Source organism: Sebastes fasciatus, chromosome 15, assembly GCF_043250625.1.
Source record: "Sebastes fasciatus isolate fSebFas1 chromosome 15, fSebFas1.pri, whole genome shotgun sequence".
Taxonomy (NCBI): Eukaryota; Metazoa; Chordata; class Actinopteri; order Perciformes; family Sebastidae; genus Sebastes; species Sebastes fasciatus.
In genome coordinates, this window is record NC_133809.1 from 22,160,767 (window position 1) to 22,179,773 (window position 19,007).

The following is a 19,007-nucleotide window of genomic DNA, read 5'->3' on the forward strand; positions in this document are numbered from 1 at the left end:
TCGACAGCCCTAATCATTTTATATAGAGAGCTTTATCTATTTTGTGTTGTTAATTAATTTCAAGTAATAAGTATATACATACATTTGCATAAAGCAGTATATTTGCCCTCTCCTATGTTGATAAGAGTATTAAATACTTGACAAATATCCCTTAAGGTACATTTTGAACAGATAAAAAATATGCAATTAATTGCGATTAACTATGGACAATCATGCGATTAAACGCGATTCTAATCGATTGATACCCCTAATTATAATCATACAAATTTCTTAAACTTTGCACAGCAATCAACAAGAGTGATATATTTGTGTGCCATAGTACAGTAAGAAGGCGAATAAAAGCAGATGTGATGTTTAATTATAGGTATTCCTCTTACAATTGAGCAGTTAGATGACTGACAAATGTCGTGCCCTTTAATTTAAAATACGTTTGCTGATCCTTTATGATAGACGTTGTTGTCTGGTCATATAAAACTGGTTTAAATTAATCCCAGGTAATCTCAAAATGCCAGCTGTCCATCCCCACTGCCTTCCTCCAGATGATCAAAGTGCTCCTGTTCCTCCTTGGCATGGCCTTTCATCTCCGTCACCACTGGAGAGCAGATAAGAATGATTTTGAGTAAGAATATAGAGCATCTTTCGAATAAGTAAATAACTAAAGAAACTAGTTTTCTATTGTTGTTCTATTGAGCTGCTTTTGCGCAAAAATCAGATTCACCGTTGACTACAGTGCACAGTCTACAGTATGATGCTCAGACACTCACCTTGTCTCAACACTGTGAGCTGTGCAGATGCAGACGTTTCTCCCAAGGCATTGTGGGAGATGCAAGAGTAGACCCCTGCATCAGAGACGTGGAGGCCCTGTATCTGAAGCCAGGTGGAGACAGTGTAGCGCTGGGGACCGCCTCGAGTCTGAAAAACAGATGGGATTACATCACAAGAGATGATAAAGATCTATTTAAAGGTAAGAAATGTATCCATTAGACTTTTATCAGCAGTATGGGTGGTACAACAAAGCATTATAATTATATAAATAATTGCCCTTAATACACTAGCACCATTATCAACTCCCTTTCTTCCTTTTTGTATTGTTATCAATAGACTTGTGGAATAAACTCTGGAACTGTTTTCTTGTTTGGTAGTTGAGCATTTAATCTAACCACAGAACACATTGCTATGTGGGTGTTTAAAAGGAAAGTCTGTTCATTTTGTTACCACTTTTCTTCTTTTTCTGATTTCTTCCACTTTTCTTCTCTGTAGAAGTAGAAGCTTTGTTGGGAAGTGATCATTTGTTGTTTTGCCATTTTTTTGTGCTGTGTATTCCTTTTCAGTCACACAGATGGCTATCATCATCTTTCTAAGATGATTGTCTTGCATTATATTATGTATCAGAATCCCTGGTATTGTGATACCAATTCAGTCTTTGTTGTGATAATATTGTGAGTTGCTATGTGATTCTCATCTCAGCCTTGGAAAATAGAATCTACCAGCTGGATTCAGGTTTAAAGGGCTACTCCAGCGATTTAGTGTGACACTTCCACAAAGCTAGGAGTCTCAAAAAAGACACATTAAAAACAGAATGGTCGAAATCAGAGCAGCAGAGGCAGACATACCTTGACTTTTAGTCCATAGTATGAGTCAAGCTCCAAAAACACGGGGTCCTACATTTCCCGTAATGCAACTCTGTTTTGGAAAAGCTCACTCCAGAGCCACAGAAGACATTATTCAATTATTTTCAGGCTGGGTAGTACTCCTCGTGATGAATTAAGTGAATTTCATATGTAAACATCTGTGAAATTCCCCTTATAGCTACGAAGAATTTAAATTTAGTGTTGATTTTGGCAGTCCCTGTGGACAAAAGCAGTAGTGTTTCCGAGCACCAGAGTCCCTTTAGAAAATTCCTCATTTTACTGCAGTAGGGTCTGACAGTCTGCACCATGCAGTCCTGGTTCTGGTACTCCCGTGCCTCCCTTCCCTCCAGCAGGCCCAGCAATACTGCTTGGGCCTCCAGCAAAGTGGTGTCATTGTTGGCTCCCAGGGATGACTGGCGTAAGTTGACTGTTGGTCGAAGGTGGCAGCAAAAGGCGGATGTGGGTCTGCCTGCTGTGTGCCCCGCTGGAGTCTGAGCTGAAGGAGTTTCTGGTGAACCTAAATGATTTTGTCTGATTTTGTGTGGAATCCGACCCGGTGGCACCGACGACAGGCATTAAGAATAACTATCCAATTACCTCGCTAATGGTCTCGTTTACTGATGTAGGTCAAATAGACGCATCAGTATTAAATTGAGACTGTTTCATAACCAGTTAAAAACTCCTCACAGTCATTTTAAATCAAAAACATCTTTAACTGTTGAGCAAACTGGGACAAAGGCCCTCTTAAACTGAAAACGACAGACCCAAATGGACACATTTCAAACAAAGCATATGCTGTTAATAAACTCTCCGTGATGCATAATAACTGCAGCTCGTATCAAACCTGGACAGAGATGTGAGGATCATCTCCTGGCAGGAAGTTGTCACTCCCTTTCTTCCTCCAGCTCAGATATGGAAGAGGGTAGGCTGAGACCTCACACCCAAACACAATGTCGTTCCCGGTGTAGTTGAAAAGGTTTCTGGGTCTTCGAAGAATACGGGGCGCTGCGGTAGAAAAAAAAGAGTTCCCCAAGGTTCAAAACTGTAAAGCTCCCCATCAAGACAACTATTCATATGCATTGAAATCTGGAAAATAATAACTTTCCTGGACTGATAACATATGTAAGAAAAGAGCGCAGTAACCAGAGTGGCAGGGTCCTCTTCCTGTGAGCTTGAGGGTTGTGTTACGGTGGCTGTTGGCCGTCATCTGGCAAACATTTGGGTAGGTCCACCCATCTGAGCCACATACAGGGCTCTTTTCCTGACACACACATGTAGGTTCTGGATCAGCCCCGTGTCCCCTCTTCGGCATTTTCCTCTGGCAGACCAGGCCCTCTCCACAGCGGCCGTAGAACTTCTGAGCCCCATCCGGGTCACACTTCTGCCCCTCCACGTTAGCACACCGTTCACAGCATCCACAGTCGTCCTGCACCCGACCTGCAAGACAGTTGTCGGGGACCGGGGGGCAGAGGCGGTGGTTGCACTCCCTGCAGCCCTCGCCCTCCTCCCACAGCCGCAGCCACCCACGGTGCTGGGGTGGCAATCCGAGGGAAGTGTGGAGCCATACACTCGTGCATATACAGACACACAGGCAAAGCTGAGCCATGCTGCTGATCTGCATCAGCACACAAAGTCACAAACAAGTCTTCCTGACAACTTGAAGGCAAACAGTTGACCCAAAATGAAACTGTAAGACGATTTTCAAGCTGAACCAAATTTATAAGAGAGATGGCAGTCCTGGTTGCCTGCTGTTCTCTGATAGTCAGTCACATGTTGTTCTTCCTCTGAGTTTTAAATGTTTCCTTCTGTCTCCTCTCTGTCCTCTCCTGAATGGATTGGTTTTTCGTTATTATTATTACCGTGTACCCCTGCTGAAGTATTTTGCCATTTTGCTTTTCCCCTTGAGATTTCTTCATCAGCTCCAAGTCCTTCCTAACAAAGAGACAGCATTTGCAGTGAATGAAGCGAGCAAACTTCATCTCGAAGGTATCCGACTCGTCTCATCTTTCTTTCCTCCCAATTCTGCTGCCTTTCTTCATGTGCCAGCCTGGGCAGGGCGGGACTGGCAAATGGACTTCAGAAATGGCACAGGATATAAAAGAATCCTGCTGAATTTAAACTTCATACAAATGTAACGGAAAACAACAGCTTTCTATATGAACATAATGCACCTAATATATATTTAACATGCATTATTTAGCAAACAATGATCTGAAGTTAATAGAAAATGCAGTTTCTACCAGCTCTCTATCTAGTGGAGTAGTGTGAAATTCCTGGGTTTGGAAACATTATCTGATGATTTCATGATGATTTTTGTTTGTGTTGTGGAGGTTGGGAATGAATATTTGTCTATAAATGGAAATATGGAGTGTGGGAAAGGAAGAAAATCATTCTAAGAAAAAAAAAAAAACAGTGTTTAACATTTCAAGGGATCTATTAGCAGAAATGTAATATAATATTCATAACTGTTTTCATTTGAGAGTTATCACCTGAAACTAAGAATGTTTTCGTTAGCTTAGAAAAAGCCCTTCGTATCTACATAGGGAGCGGTTCCTCTTCACGGTGTCCGCCGTGTTGCTCTGCCATGTTTCTACAGTAGCCCAGAACGGACAAACCAAACACTGGCTATAGAGAGCCTTTCACGTTTTGATGTTACCTGAAGGCCACCGTAGTTCTCCAACACTTCTGTGAAACTGCAGTAATGTGAGCCACAGAGTGCAAAACCGTGGCACTGCCAGCCGCCGTCTGACTTCTGTTGCTCCTAAAGTAGTGTTAATATGGTAATGATGGCCTCTGAGCGAGACGGACAGCGTTACCATGGTTTTGCACTCTGTGGCTCACATTACCGCAGTCTTGGAAAGGAAGGAGTGAGCGGAGGGGTTGCAATCTGCAACCACACCACTAGATGCCGCCAAATCCTGCACACTGTCCCTTTAAATAATATATAGATTTAGGTATGAGGTTATTGTTTCTCAGAGTTAGGAGTAAAGTGTTTGTGCTGGTCTGCTGTTCTAGATATCACTCACCTCCAATGGTGCATTGCTAGAATAACATCGGGCCATTCAGGAAAATTTGAGGCCTGGTCTTCATACAGCAGCTTCACAGAGGACTTAATATGACTCATTTTGTATTGTTATGTTGTGATCATTTCCCTCAATCTAATTTTAATTTGCTACATACTGTTTCGTTTTTTAAGTTTACGTAAGATATAATTATATAATTTTTGGGTTTATAATATTTTTTTTATATGTTTTATCATTCTATAATGTATTATTACCATTTGGATCTGTCTTTCTTTATATATTTCATGACATAAAAGACATATATACTGTATATTTCACACATGCTTTGTGTGTGTGTCCATAAAGTCCTGTGTGGCCTGGTATGGGAAGGGACACAGCTTTTATGTGCATTATGAAAACAATAACACAACATATATCACAAAAAAAACATAACACCACTAATAATACATACATAATACAACTGTCCCTTATTGTTATTTGCTCTTGTGCAAACTGTCTGAATGGACCTGACTGAATGCACAAACAACATATAGGCCAACATATTAAAAAAATTAAAACTATCTTTACTTTAAATGAGCTGCACTTGCATTGCTGCATTTACAGTGTGTGTAAATACCCTGGATTTCATTTTTTTAGTAGGCTAACGTGGCACTTTTCTGTTTGCCATCCGGCATGCTTCAGATTGTACAAACAGAGTTAGATGCTGAGCACAATCACCTCCCTGTATGAATGACCGGAGGCGTGGTTTTATTAGAGAGGGTGTCTGACGTCATGGCATGTGAGGCGCTTACGTACTACGTCAGAGCGTGAACGTAGCGATAGAGACATGTTGTGAATCCGTTTTATACTTCAAAATAAAAAAAACTGAGAATTATGCAAAGATTAACACAAGTTTACCGACTGTTGTGGTTATCCTACATGGCATTACACGTCGCATTGATCAGTTGATAGTTCACAGTTCAAGCTAAAATTAAGTCAATATTTTATGGTGCGGAATTTAGGAGTGTGTGTGCTTTTATTTTGAAAGAGCACGTACAGGAAGTTGAGCGCTAATCATTACCTTATCTTGTTCCACGTTTCAACAGGAAGTAAAGAGATGTGTGAAGGAGAGCAGAGTAGAGCAGAGGGGAAACTTCACTAAATGAGCTGACAGATAAACCTTCTGCTTCTCCTGACCAGCTTTATCAACAGACTCTGCCGGAAACGACCATTTATCCTCATATCTGGACATTTAGTAAGTCTTTTCACTGATATCTGTGATCATCCTGCACTATGAGTTCTCATTTTGACAGCTTGACAGGGAAGTTGTGGCTCACTCACTGAGTTACACTGTAACTTGTTGTTGCTATTTAGTCTTGAGTGTAAATGGAAAAGGGTAGGCTACAAGATGGCATATTGATATTGACATATTGATATTTAAAAAAACATTTATTGTTTGATTTTTCATTATTAATCAATTTGTTTTTATTGTATATAGTATTTCTCAAAACTGAGCACAGAATAAAAATGGGAAATGAAAGTATATAGGCCTACATGAGTTTATGTTAAAGCAAACTCAAATCCCATGCAGCATTGTTTATTTCTTTACTGTGTTCTGTGTGGCAATAGTTTTGAATGGAATTAAATCATAAAACATTTATTGTGCAATGTAAAAAAATATCTTGCAGCTCATTTAGAGTCACTGAAAAGGTGTGCTCTCTCAAAAGATACTGTAAGAATAGCCTCGAACAGTGAAATGTAGTAGGTACTGACGTATTATATTGCAGGCACTAGCCTATATATTTATAGTTAATGTGGTTAGACAGGTTTAGACTTTAACATTTTGTTGCTATTTAGTCTTAAGTGTAACTGGCAAAGGGGTAGGCTACACGATGGCATATTGATATTGACATATTGATATTAAAAACCCATTTTTTTGTTTGATTTTTCGATAGGCTGACCATTATTAATTGTTTTTTATTGTATAGTATTTCTCAAAACTGAGCACAGAATAAAATGGGGAAATTAAAGTGTATCGGCCTACATGAGTGTATGTTAAAAACTCCATTCCCATGCAGCGTTCAGTATAGTGGCCTTTACTGTGTTCTGTGTGGCAATAGTTTTGAATGGAATTAAATCATAAAACATTTATTGTGCAATGTAAAAAATATGTTGCAGCTCATTTAGAGTCACTGAAAAGGTGTGCTCTCTCAAAAGATACTGTAAGAATAGCTTCCAACGATGAAACGTAGTAGGTACTGACGTATTGTATTGCAGGCACCAGCATATATATTTGTTTAATGTGGTTAGACAGGTTTAGACTTGAAAGTAAGTACAATGTGGGCGGGTCACATATCTGTCAAGTGGACCAAACAAACCATTGAGGTGTGCTGAAATCAGCTCAGACTAAAGGATATCCTGTTTTTCCAGAGCAGGTCTAGACTGTGCCACAAGTCATTGTGATATACTGCTAGAATTAGGAACCACAGCCAACTGGAATAACCCCAACAGGGTTTTGAATTGATGCTTGATTATATGTACTTGATTGTGTGTTGTATTTGACAGGTGAGAAAAATGGCAGAGAAGGTGCTGGTCACAGGTGGAGGAGGCTACATTGGGAGTCACTGTGTGGTGGAACTCATTGAAGCAGGCTACCAGCCAGTCGTGGTAGATAACTTCAGTAACGCTGTAAGAGGTAAGCTTCCTTACTGGAAACATGAATAACTTTGCACGTCATCTTAACCTTGGCAGTGTGTTTGTTTAGTGTGAGTGATACTCATATCTGATATTACTGTGTGTTTGCGTGCGTGTCTTTGTGTGCGTGTGTGTGCGTGCTACATCCTGTTGTGGATTTGAGGAGAAGGGGATGTGCCAGAGAGCATACGTAGGATAGAGAAACTCCTGGACACCAGCATCGAGTTTCATGAACTAGATCTTTTGGACCAACCTGGCTTGGACAAACTCTTCAAAAAGGTCAGAAAGTTATTACAGTTGATTCATTAATCTTATTAGAGCTGGAACAATTACTTGTGTTTATTGCTTAGTCGATCGACGGAAAATTCACCTGCAACTATTTTGATAATCAATGAACCGTTTTAGTAATTTTTCATGCAAAAATGCCAAACATTTGCTGTCAGCTTTGGCTCTAGGAAATGATGAGTGATAATGATCATTTTCACTTTTTTCAGCATTTTATAGACAAATTGATGAATGGATTAATCAAGAAAATATTTGGCAAATTGATGGATAATGAAAATAATTGTTAGTTGCAGCCCCAAATCTGATTTCTCCACATGTAAAAATAAAATATACAAGATTTCCCCCCCCCCATAAATCAGCTCAAAATGTAATATTATTGATTATTACACGGCTTTGTTGAATCCTCGATTCTGATTGGTCAATTACGGCATTCTACGGTCTGTTATTTCTTTATAGCAGACTGTTGCTATGTATAACAGACCGTTGCTATGGACGCAGTTCTGATGTCGGACTCTGAAGGACCATTTTTGTGTCAAATTATTGATTTTCTAAGTAAGGAGCCATGGAATAAGCAGGATAATTTACAGCCAGCTGGTCACTGTGGCAAAATAAACCCCTTCAGGGTTCGCGTTGCGTCGGGGTCATTCCTGCATCGTCATGTCTGGGTTTATTTTGCAACAATGAGTGGCTCGCTGTACATTATCCCTTACATAAATGCTGGAAGACTTTGGCGGATGAACCACTCAAGGCTATCTGATAAACAGTATTTATAAAATGTCCTGCTTAACTTTAACAGACTGTGTTTTGTTTTTGTTTTTTACCAAAGAATGTCCCTGCTGGCCACCATACATTCTCAGATAGCATTGAAAATAGATAGTGTGACATAATGCTACCGTGCCGTGCTACATTGGCATATTAGTTATAAAAAAAAGTCCTTCCATATTGGTCATACCCATCACACATGCCTAAATATCTATCTGTGTTGCAGCATTCGTTCAGTGCGGTGATGCACTTTGCTGGTCTGAAGGCTGTTGGGGAGTCAGTGGAGCAGCCGTTACGCTACTACAGAGTCAACCTCACCGCCTCCATGAACCTGCTCGAGGTCAGTTTGAACTTTTGTCGTCTGATCTTACTCCTTCCGTCCTTCAGTAAATCTACACTCTTCATTTCTGAACTGATCTTTATTTGCACTTCTTTGCTCGCCGAGCGCATGACAGCGTGTGTTCATTTTATACTGAGTCGGCTGATTCTAACACTGCACCCTTCATGACTTTGTCCGCCAAACTCAAGTTACTCCTAAGGTGCATGCGTGTGTGCGCTTTAGACGGCTGACTGGATGCGTGTGCCGTGTTTGTTTTGCATGTGTCCCAGGCGATGCAGACTCACAAGGTGCGCAATCTGGTCTTCAGCAGCTCAGCCACAGTGTACGGAGACCCTCAGCGCCTCCCCATCGACGAGCAGCACCCCGTGGGCGGCTGCACCAACCCCTACGGCAAGACCAAATTCTTCATTGAGGAGATGATCAGCGACCACTGTAAAGCTCAGAAGGTAACTGATCAGGAGGCAGAAAGACATTCGCAGATGCACACACACACACATATACAGTACATATGGTGTCTCATTATGGCCTCTGTTGTCTGCAGGACTGGAATGCAGTGCTGCTGCGTTATTTCAACCCAATCGGAGCTCATTCCTCTGGCCAGATAGGAGAGGACCCTCAGGGTATCCCCAACAACCTGCTGCCATATGTTGCCCAGGTGCATGCCAAATACACAGCCAGATCAGATCAGAGCATGTTCCATGCGTGTTGTAGTTATTAGCGAGTGTATGATTTCACATAGTTTGCATTGCTTAATATATCTCCCTCATAGGTTGCTATTGGGAGAAGAAAGTTCCTCAGTGTCTTTGGGAATGATTATGACACACTTGATGGGACAGGTAATGGAGGAGACCTTTAAACTGCAGTGCACAGATTTAATTGTGGTTTTAAATATTCTTTCGGGCGGAGGGGCTCAAGGTTTTCTTTCTCTCGGTAGGGGTGCGAGATTATATCCATGTCGTAGATCTGGCAAAAGGACACATAGCAGCTCTGAAGAAGCTGAAGGACGACAGCGGCTGCAAGGTATATTTGAGAAAACTACAAAAAAAATTTTTTTAAAACATTTTCATTGTGCATTTAACATGAATACATGATTGAGGTATTTACGGGAGCGCTGGCATGTGTGCATTATTGTGTCTGTAGGTTTACAACCTGGGAACAGGGACAGGCTACTCTGTGCTCCAGATGGTGAAAGCCATGGAGAAGGCATCAGGGAGAGAGGTGAGTGACACAAGAGCTCTTTTCTCTCCAAAGTAAATTGTCTTTTCAGGGTCGGCGATTGTATTGTGTCTTCTGAGAGTAATTGAAGTGACTCGGAGCAGTGACCACACTACATCATGTTATCTTGTGAGTTAAAGGATGGCAAAGCTGGTATCGACTGTGGAAGGTGGCCCTCTGGTTCACTGAAGTTCCCACTTTTTAGGTTAAACCGCCCTCCTTTTTGTTAGTTAAACTTAATGCGTCCTCTCCATAGATCCCATACAAAGTCGCCCCACGTAGGGGAGGAGACATCGCATCCTGCTACGCTGACCCACGTCTAGCTGAGCAAGAGCTGGGCTGGAAGGCCAAATTTGACCTGGAAAGAATGTGTAAGGACAGCCACACTGCATAAATCTACATGTATTTTACAAGTCTTTTTTTTTAGTAATATATTTCCTCATAATATCCTGATGTTATTTTTTTGTGTAGGTGAGGATCTGTGGCGCTGGCAGTCTTCGAATCCCACCGGATTTTCCAACGGCACAACCTCTTGATACAACTCCATCCTTTTTCCCTTCCTTTTAAATGATGTTTGAATATCTTTTACATATCACATAAACACATGATTGAGCTGAATGCTTCATGTTTCATCATGTTTCTATTTTTTCTATATTAATGGTTATCTAATTTACTGTTTACATTAGAAGAAACATATAAACAAAAAATTTCTCATTTCAGGTTAACAACAGATATATTTTCTCTATTGATGTATTGATCTGTAAGCCATAAAAATGAAAGAATAAATTATTTTTTCTTACTGACGAAACTAACGCCTTCATTTCCACTCATTTATGAACTTGAGCTGTTTCAAATGATTGTTAAATGAGTTGTAGTTAAGGGATATTGACTGTTGATGAGATTAAATGAAAATTCTTCAGTGACACAAACCCTATAATAAATCCATAAGAATATATTCCAGTAAAAGATACTCACCTCTAAATATGATGAGACTGAAAAGTCACTATTGAGCAACATGAGGAACATTATCATAGTGATGCCAAGGCAGATTAAATAAATCTTACCAGTATGATAATGGTCAGTAAAGAGGGTAAAAAAAATCCCAACAGATTTATTTATAGAAAAATTGCACAATTTATTTTTTTATATGACTATGATATTCTGTGTTCAATATTAATATTCAGTACACACTACATTTTAAACAGGGCACTAGGGCTTTAAATGGCTCCTTGAACCCTCGGGCACCCAGTTAATAAACACCCACGTCAGCACACAGTGCTCCAGTCGCTCTAACTGGGTTTCGGTCTTTAGGGCTGAGCAGGAAGTGCCTGACTGTGTGGACCCTGGACGAGAAAAAAAAGAAAAAGAGCACCGAAAAAAAAGGCTAAAGAGAAATTAAAAAAAAAATGGAAATGGTGGCAGACTTGGGGGCGAGTAGACTCTATCGGGCGCCGGGTGAATCAAGTCACCAGTGAGTATCGACGGTTTTTTTTTGTCAGGGGTTATCACGGCGTGGGGCGTTAAGTAAGCGGGTCCTTCCGACAACCTCACGCCTGGAAAGAGTCGCTGGGTCTGGGGCAGAGAGGCAAATCCTCCTCGCTGCTCGCTGCTGCGCTCCGGACCTCCGGCGAGAAGTGGAGGGTGGTCTCCAGGATGAAAGCGGGCGTTTTCTCCCCAAATTATGATATCCTACGTTAATATGTGTGTTTATCAGCTCGCAGCATGCTCAGTTGCTTTAGGTTTGTGTCTATTTTTCTATTGTGTGCTGTGCTGGAGCCTGAAGTGGGCGTCGCTCCAGGACAAGACTGGGCTTTCGCTGCTGCCCGCTTTTCTCTCGCAGGACTGCAGCACTTCTTCTCCGTTTTGTAGGTCGACTGGTGCCTGAATTAAGGGAGTAATAGCTCGGTTTAGATACTTGGTTTTGGTGAGACATATGAGGAGCACTATGGGAGTGTTGCGGGCGTTGCACCGTGTGGGTTTATCGGGCGGTGGTGGAGCCTGTCACTGCAAAAAGCAACGCGTAATTACAAATGAATGCAGAGTCGAGGCGACATGAGGATGGATTAAATAGGTTAGATTAAGAACTATTCTGCAAAATAGGGTTGCGGCATTTTTTTTTTTTTTGTCTCTCTTTTTGCATGGCTTTATTTCCTCTTCCCCATGAGTCTGTTGTGTTTGTAACATCAGAGATTTCTTCCTCCCTCTGGGATGATTATAGGGTTTTTTTGCCACCCGATGCTCTCCTGACTGGAGTCGGGTGTTGCCCATTAGAAGAAGGTTTTTGATTGAATGCACGCCACAGCCAATCACAGCGCAGAGTGAAGTCCGGGTGGGCGGATGGTTCTTCTGCAGAGCTGGAGATAGTCCAGTGCAGAAACAAAGACAGGGTGGAGATGTGACAGCTCCATCAGTGGGGTGTGTTTGCTGTGTGACCTGCTTTTCATATTGAGGGTCTGTACATAAAACATTTACCAGAAGCAGGTGATAAGATCAGATGTACTTTTAAAAAAAAAAAAAAAATACTTGCTCCTGCACACACTTTTTCTCTGCTTTTATTAGTCAACGTTTCGGTCAACAAGGACCTTCATTAGGACATTCATTATTATTTTTAATGTCCTTGAGCCCTCGGGCACCCAGTTAATAAACACCCACGTCAGCACACAGTGTTCCAGTCGCTCTAACTGGGTTTCGGTCTTTAGGGCTGAGCAGGAAGTGCCTGACTGTGTGGACCCTGGACGAGAAAAAAAAAGAAAAAGAGCACCGAAAAAAAAGGCTAAAGAGAAATTTAAAAAAAATGGAAATGGTGGCAGACTTGGGGGCGAGTAGACCCTATCGGGCGCCGGGTGAATCAAGTCACCGGTGAGTATTGACGGATTTTGTCAGGGTTCATCACGGCGTGGGGCGTTAAGTAAGCGGGTCCTTCCGACAACCTTTTTGAGAATGTGCATGTTTTCCTCTCCTTGATAAGATCAGATGTCCCAGCAACACTCCAGGAGTGCATGTCTCCCTCCTTAATATGTAGAATTCAAATAATACAGCATATGGACTCATAGAATCTAGGGTGACCAGGTTGTCCCACTTTACGAATGACTGCACAGCATTTTTATCCCTTGTCCCACATGTCCCACATATTGAGACGGATGTCCCAAATTTTCATTGGCTCTAGTTTCCAAAAGTCAAACCACTGCAGGACAGACGCTTTTTAAAAAAAAAAATTTTAATCTGGCTTTTATCCAATGGCTGTGGGGGAAAGCAGAGAAGGCTGTCATCACGCGGCTGTGTTTGCTGTCAATCAAACTGAGCACACGTGGGGTCAAGTGCAGGTTGACCTTTCACCGTTTATACTATGCCTAACGGGGGGAAATTGAGAGTCACCGCAAAGTCACAAGCTATGCAGATTTAGGCGGAATATGATGGAAACTACCACAAAGAAATGGAAAAGCAGCTGCAACAAAGACTGTGAAACTACTTATAAGTCTTTATAAGCCGGTGGGAAGTCGATTCTCTTGCCAGCTATTTTTCAATTTCACACGGGTTAATACGACATGAAGCGACACAGTTCGTGTGAGTCTCACAAGACGTGCGACGCATTCAGGCAAAGCATAGAGATGTTACAAGATAAGGGGCAGAATAGAAATGTTTATTATTTAAGTTAGATATTATATCCAAATTGTAGACCACCTCTCAGCCTTGGTAATGTGTCCCACATTGTCCCACACAAACATACCCTTTGTCCCACATTTGTTTTTTTTTGGGATCTGGTCACCCTAATAGAGTCTTAGTTTGTTATTTCAGGATCATGAAGATGGAAGTGTCTCAATTTCAGTAAAGAGTGTCCACAAGGCCTTTATGATCTGTTATTTTCCTACAGAACAAGTCAGTCTATGCTGCATGCACAACCAGTGACGCTATCATGTTGTCTCCTGCAGGCAGCCCCAGAGGTGGTTCAACACCGCTGACATCACAGTGGCTCACCAAAGCAGCCTGCTGAAGCAGCTCAACCAGCAGCGCCGCCAGGAGCTTTTCTGTGACTGCAGCGTGCTGGTGGAGGGCCAGCTCTTCAGGGCCCACCGCAACGTTCTGTTCGCCAGCAGCGGCTACTTCCGCATGCTGCTGTCCCAGGGGCCCGACGGGCTGTCCGACTCTGTCAACGCCACCTTTGATGTCTTCAGCCCCGAGACCTTCACCGTCATCCTGGATTTCATCTACTCTGGCCAACTGGAGTTGGCCAGTCACAATGTGATCGAGGTGATGTCTGCAGCCAGCTACTTGCAGATGAACAATGTCATTAACTACTGCAAGAACTTCATCAAATCCTCTTTGGAAATCAGTGTGAAAGATGAAGACAGTGACCGCTGCCTTAGCTTGTCTGAGACCTGCAGTTTTACCAGTGGAGCAGGGGAAGAGAACTCAGAGCAGCAGCAGCAAGGCCCCAGCTCGGTCAGCCCACCACCGGCACTCTGGACCAGGGACAACTCCAGATCCCAGACTGGCTTTATGGGGAAAGACCCAGACCAGGAGTCATCGGCCTCAACCCTTAAGACGAACCCAAGCAGCCCTGCTGATGATATCAAGGCAGAGGCAGAGGACCTACAGGACCCTCAGGACCCTCTGTACATCTTACCTGGATCAGAGCGCCGGCGAAGTAAAGGGGGAACCAAGAGGAGAGCATCCAACAGCATTCGCTCCCACCAACCTGATGACTTAGACCTTGAGGAGGCGAGGACAAAAAAGGCTGAAAAGGCAGAGGAGCTGTATGCGACTCTACCACCCATTGTGGGTGTTATTGGACACTTTAATAAAGGTGAGTTGGAATGTATGTGAGAAAATGTATAGATTACTTTTTATGACATACTATACTCAGGCTTTTTATGAGTTTTTTATAACATGCTGTACTATGACATTTTTATGATTTACTATACTATGATGTTTTTGTGACATACTATACTATGACTTTTTAATGACATACAATATTACTATGTTTTTATGACTTTTTTAAGGCACACTATACAATGACTTTTTTTATGACAGACTATGCTATGATTTTTTTATTACATACTATGATGTTTTTATGACTTTTTATGACATACTATACTATGATTTTTTTAAAAACATACTATAAAATGACTTTTATGTCACTATACAATGACTTTTTTATAACCTACTATACTACGACATTTTATGACTTTTTATTACATAATATATATACTGTGTGTATATATATATATATATATACACACACTATATATGTTTGTGTATATATATATATATTATAGATATTGTATTTATATGCATATATATACAATATATTATGACATACTATACTATGACTTTTATATAACATAGTGTTCACTGACTTTTCATGACATACTATACAATGATTATTTTCTGACATACTAAACCAGGATTTTTTTTATGACACACAATACTATGACTTTTTATGACATACTATACAATTAATGTTTTGAGTTTTTATGGCATACCATTCTATGAATTTTTACGACATATTATACCATGACTTTTTATAACTTCTTCTGATATAATATTACTTTTTTATGACATACTATACTATGACTTTTATATGACATACTATACTATGACTTTTTTTTATCATACTATAATATGATTTTTTTCAACATACTATGATATGACTTTTTTCGACACACTAACTATGACTTTTGTATGACTTTTTTCGATATACTATAATATGACTTTTTAATTACGTTTTTCAACATGCTATTGTATGACTTTTTTCGACATACAATGACATTTTTATGACTTTTTTTTTTTTTTTTGACTTATTGAATTATTACTTTTTTCAACATACTGTACTTTGACCTTTTTTAGACATACTATGACTTTGACTTCTTTAAAACATACTGTACTATTACTTCTTTATTTATTTTTTTACATACTTTACTGTAAGTTTTTTATGACTTTTTTGACTCACTATACTATGACCTTTTAATGATTTCTTTTAATATAATATACTATGACTTTGTTCAACATACTTTACTATGACTTTTTTCGACAGACTATGACTTTGACTTCTTTAAAACATACTATACTATTACTTTTCATTACTTTTTTCAATATACTGTACTGTAACTTTTTTATGACTTTTTTGACTTACTAAACTATGACTTTTTCATTACTTCTTTCAACATATTATACAATGCCTTTTTTCAACGTGGTATGCTATGACTTTATACCACTTTTTTGGAAATACTGCACTGTGACTTTTTTATCACTTTTTTCGACATACTATAATATTCATTTTTCATCACTTTTTTCAGCATATTATACAAAATTACTTTTTTTCGACATACTATGCTATGACTTTTTTCAACACACTATACTGTGAGTTGTTTTTTTTATTACCTTTTTCAATATACTACACTATAACATACAGTATTTCAACATACTATGACTTTGACTTCTTTAAAACATACTGTACTATGACTTCTTTATGACTTTTTTGACTTACTATACTGTGACTTTTTTACAAATACTATACTATGACTTTACTGTACTTTGACCTTTTTTAGACATGCTATGACTTTGACTTCTTTAAAACATACTATACTATTAAATAGTATATAGTATATTTAAATACTGTACTGTAATATAATTTATTATGACATTTTTCATTTTTTTCGACATACTATACTATGAGTGTTTCCGACATACTATACTATGACTTTTTCATTTTTTTTAGACATACTATATAATGACATTTTTCACTTTTTTTGACATACTATACTATGACTTTTTAATAACTTTTTTGACATACTATATTATGACCATTTTCATTTTTTTAGACATACTACACTGACTTTTTTCATTTTTTTGACATACTTTACTATGACTTTTTTTTATTTTTTCGACATACTATACTATGACTTTTTTAAAAGTTTTTTCGACATACTATATTATAAAATTTTTCACTTTTTTCGACACACTATACAATGACTTTTTTTCAATATACTATGCTATGACTTTTTTAATGTTTTTTATACCACATACTATCGTTCTCTAGAGAACTGAGAGAAGGAATGACATTATCAGCAGACTGGCATGGAGTGCAACCCTCAAAAAAAGCCAGTTCTTTAGATATCCAGGAATTTTACAGAAAAGCCCAAACTCTGAACAGTTTCTCTTCTTCTTCGCAGACTCCAACCCCATTATGCGCTTCAAATGTCCATTTTGCACACACACGGTGAAGAGGAAGGCAGACCTGAAGCGCCACTTGCGCTGCCACACTGGAGAGAGGCCGTACCCCTGTCAGGCCTGCAATAAGCGTTTCACTCGCCTGGAGCATCTTCGTAGCCATTTTGAGACAGTAGGTTTTATTTACAAGCAGGAGTCATTCAGTATTGATTTAACAGCTTAAGAAACATAGAAATTGTGTTAAAGTTTAAACACCAGCTTCTCCTGCACCATTAGGTCGACAAACCAAAGATGCATTGTTTTCTTATATGTATCAGTGTTAACAACCCCCAAACACCAGAAGTAACACATCACTTTTGATGTAACCTTCTTTGTTTCTTGTTTCACCACAGATCCATCAAGCCAGGAAGCTGGTGTGCAGGAAGTGTAAGTGTCAGGTGACAGAAGACACTGGGCATGTGGTGTGTGAGGGCACACGGCGCTATCGCATGTGCACCGCGTGCATCCAGGAAGTGGATTGTGATGACATCCCCATGGACAGTCTAGATAGTGCCAATGACGAGCCGGCCCTGTTATTGGGGGTGGACGGAGAGGAGGAGGGGGACAGCAAGAGGAGCTGGATGGTAACCGATGACGATGACCTGGCTGAAGACTCGGGGGCTGACCTCATCATCCAACAAGTGGACGACAGTGATGAGGAGCTGCAGTGAAATGGAACCAAAGTGTGTGTCTGCTAAAGCCATGCAAGAGAATTTATGCATAAAATATGTGATCTACTTATGTAAATACACACATTATTATATATTAGTTGTCTATTAGTTAAATGCAACAAGGTTAATCTGTACTTTCAATGAGATGTTGACCTTTGTGACAAAATGGAATGCTTTTTGTTGCTTCATAAAGATATGCAGTATCCAAAGCATGCATATTCAGCGTTTCCTTTACTTCAATTATAGTTAAATAATAGCTCTTTCAAAGATATGTTTTATTCATATGCATGGGACAATACGTTTGCTACTACTTTTTTGGGACTCTACTTTGATAAAAGCTGACATTTGAGGAAAACCAAGGACAGAATAATGACTCTTGCTATTTCCCGTCTCCCTGTAGGGAAAGTCCAGAGCAGACTTTTTCCCAATGTCGCAGGGTTGCAGTTTTTTATGATTATGTGTGATTATTATATGCATTATGATATAAAACCAATTATAATTTATTTGTTTGTCTTTTTTTACTTTTTTGAAACATTAAAGATATTTTTATACATTTCTGTGTCTGTATCTTTTCACCCTATGTTTATGTAAATGGCAAGTAATATCAAATCTTATAAAAATAAATTATATTAAGGACAAGACCAATAAAGGAGAAAATATTGAAATGCGCAAATACAATAAAATAAAAGGCAGATTACATGTTTACAAAATAAAACTATAGCAATTAATTATGCATACACTCTTTGTTTTTGTCTTTTTAGAAAGATTATCAGATATGTAAAGACTTGAAGTAACATGGATATACTTTTAGAAAAACGACATTTGTGAATAAAAAGTTCCCAAAGAAGTCAAAACATTTTGCCATGAAATTAATGTGATGTATTTGCATTCAATGACATCAATTTATGTCAAAGGCCTACTACACTATGACTTTCATTAAGACTTTTTGATGACACACTATACTGACGTTTTTCGACATACTATACTATTACTTTTTTTTTAACATATACTTTACTATGATTTTTTTTTAACATATACTGTACAATGATTTTTTTATGACTTTCTTTGACACACTAAACTGACTTTTCTCAACATAGTATACTATGACTGTTTTACGACACACTATACTGACTTTTCTTACAACTATTTTCGACATACTATACTATGACATTTTTTTAACTTTTTTTTCGACATAATA

The 19,007-nt window shown here is 39.4% G+C and overlaps 3 protein-coding genes across 8 annotated transcripts; 2 read left to right on the plus strand and 1 right to left on the minus strand.

Annotated features, from left to right (window-relative positions):
• Positions 1 to 479: 479 nt before the first annotated feature.
• LOC141784058 (kazal-type serine protease inhibitor domain-containing protein 1-like) lies at positions 480 to 3,537 on the minus strand. The gene is given in 4 exon segments (XM_074661738.1): positions 480 to 592; positions 765 to 912; positions 2,476 to 2,636; positions 2,775 to 3,537. Coding segments are annotated over 4 exon segments (900 nt in total). The 5' UTR covers positions 3,253 to 3,537.
• Positions 3,538 to 5,744: 2,207 nt separating this feature from the next.
• On the plus strand, positions 5,745 to 10,737 carry gale (UDP-galactose-4-epimerase). 3 transcript variants are annotated; one of them, XM_074609745.1, is made up of 11 exons: positions 5,745 to 5,888; positions 7,199 to 7,328; positions 7,491 to 7,606; positions 8,601 to 8,714; positions 8,984 to 9,160; positions 9,256 to 9,369; positions 9,484 to 9,550; positions 9,649 to 9,734; positions 9,855 to 9,932; positions 10,186 to 10,300; positions 10,401 to 10,737. In XM_074609745.1, the coding sequence occupies exons 2-11, from the start codon at positions 7,208 to 7,210 to the stop codon at positions 10,463 to 10,465; spliced, it is 1,053 nt and encodes a 350-aa protein (XP_074465846.1). In that variant the 5' UTR covers positions 5,745 to 5,888; positions 7,199 to 7,207; the 3' UTR covers positions 10,466 to 10,737. The 3 variants fall into 3 exon arrangements, with proteins under 3 accessions (XP_074465846.1, XP_074465847.1, XP_074465848.1); XM_074609746.1 differs by having other exon boundaries at positions 7,494 to 7,606; XM_074609747.1 differs by having other exon boundaries at positions 7,497 to 7,606.
• Positions 10,738 to 11,205: 468 nt separating this feature from the next.
• zbtb8a (zinc finger and BTB domain containing 8A) lies at positions 11,206 to 18,362 on the plus strand. Of its 4 annotated transcripts, none has more exons than XM_074609740.1 (4): positions 11,206 to 11,400; positions 13,859 to 14,733; positions 17,102 to 17,271; positions 17,492 to 18,362. In XM_074609740.1, exons 1-4 carry the CDS (start codon positions 11,336 to 11,338, stop codon positions 17,807 to 17,809), a joined length of 1,428 nt encoding a protein of 475 aa, XP_074465841.1. In that variant the 5' UTR covers positions 11,206 to 11,335; the 3' UTR covers positions 17,810 to 18,362. The 4 variants fall into 4 exon arrangements, with proteins under 4 accessions (XP_074465841.1, XP_074465843.1, XP_074465844.1 ...); XM_074609742.1 differs by lacking the exon at positions 11,206 to 11,400 and adding an exon at positions 11,476 to 11,630; XM_074609743.1 differs by lacking the exon at positions 11,206 to 11,400 and adding an exon at positions 11,503 to 11,668.
• The last annotated feature ends 645 nt before the right edge of the window (positions 18,363 to 19,007 follow it).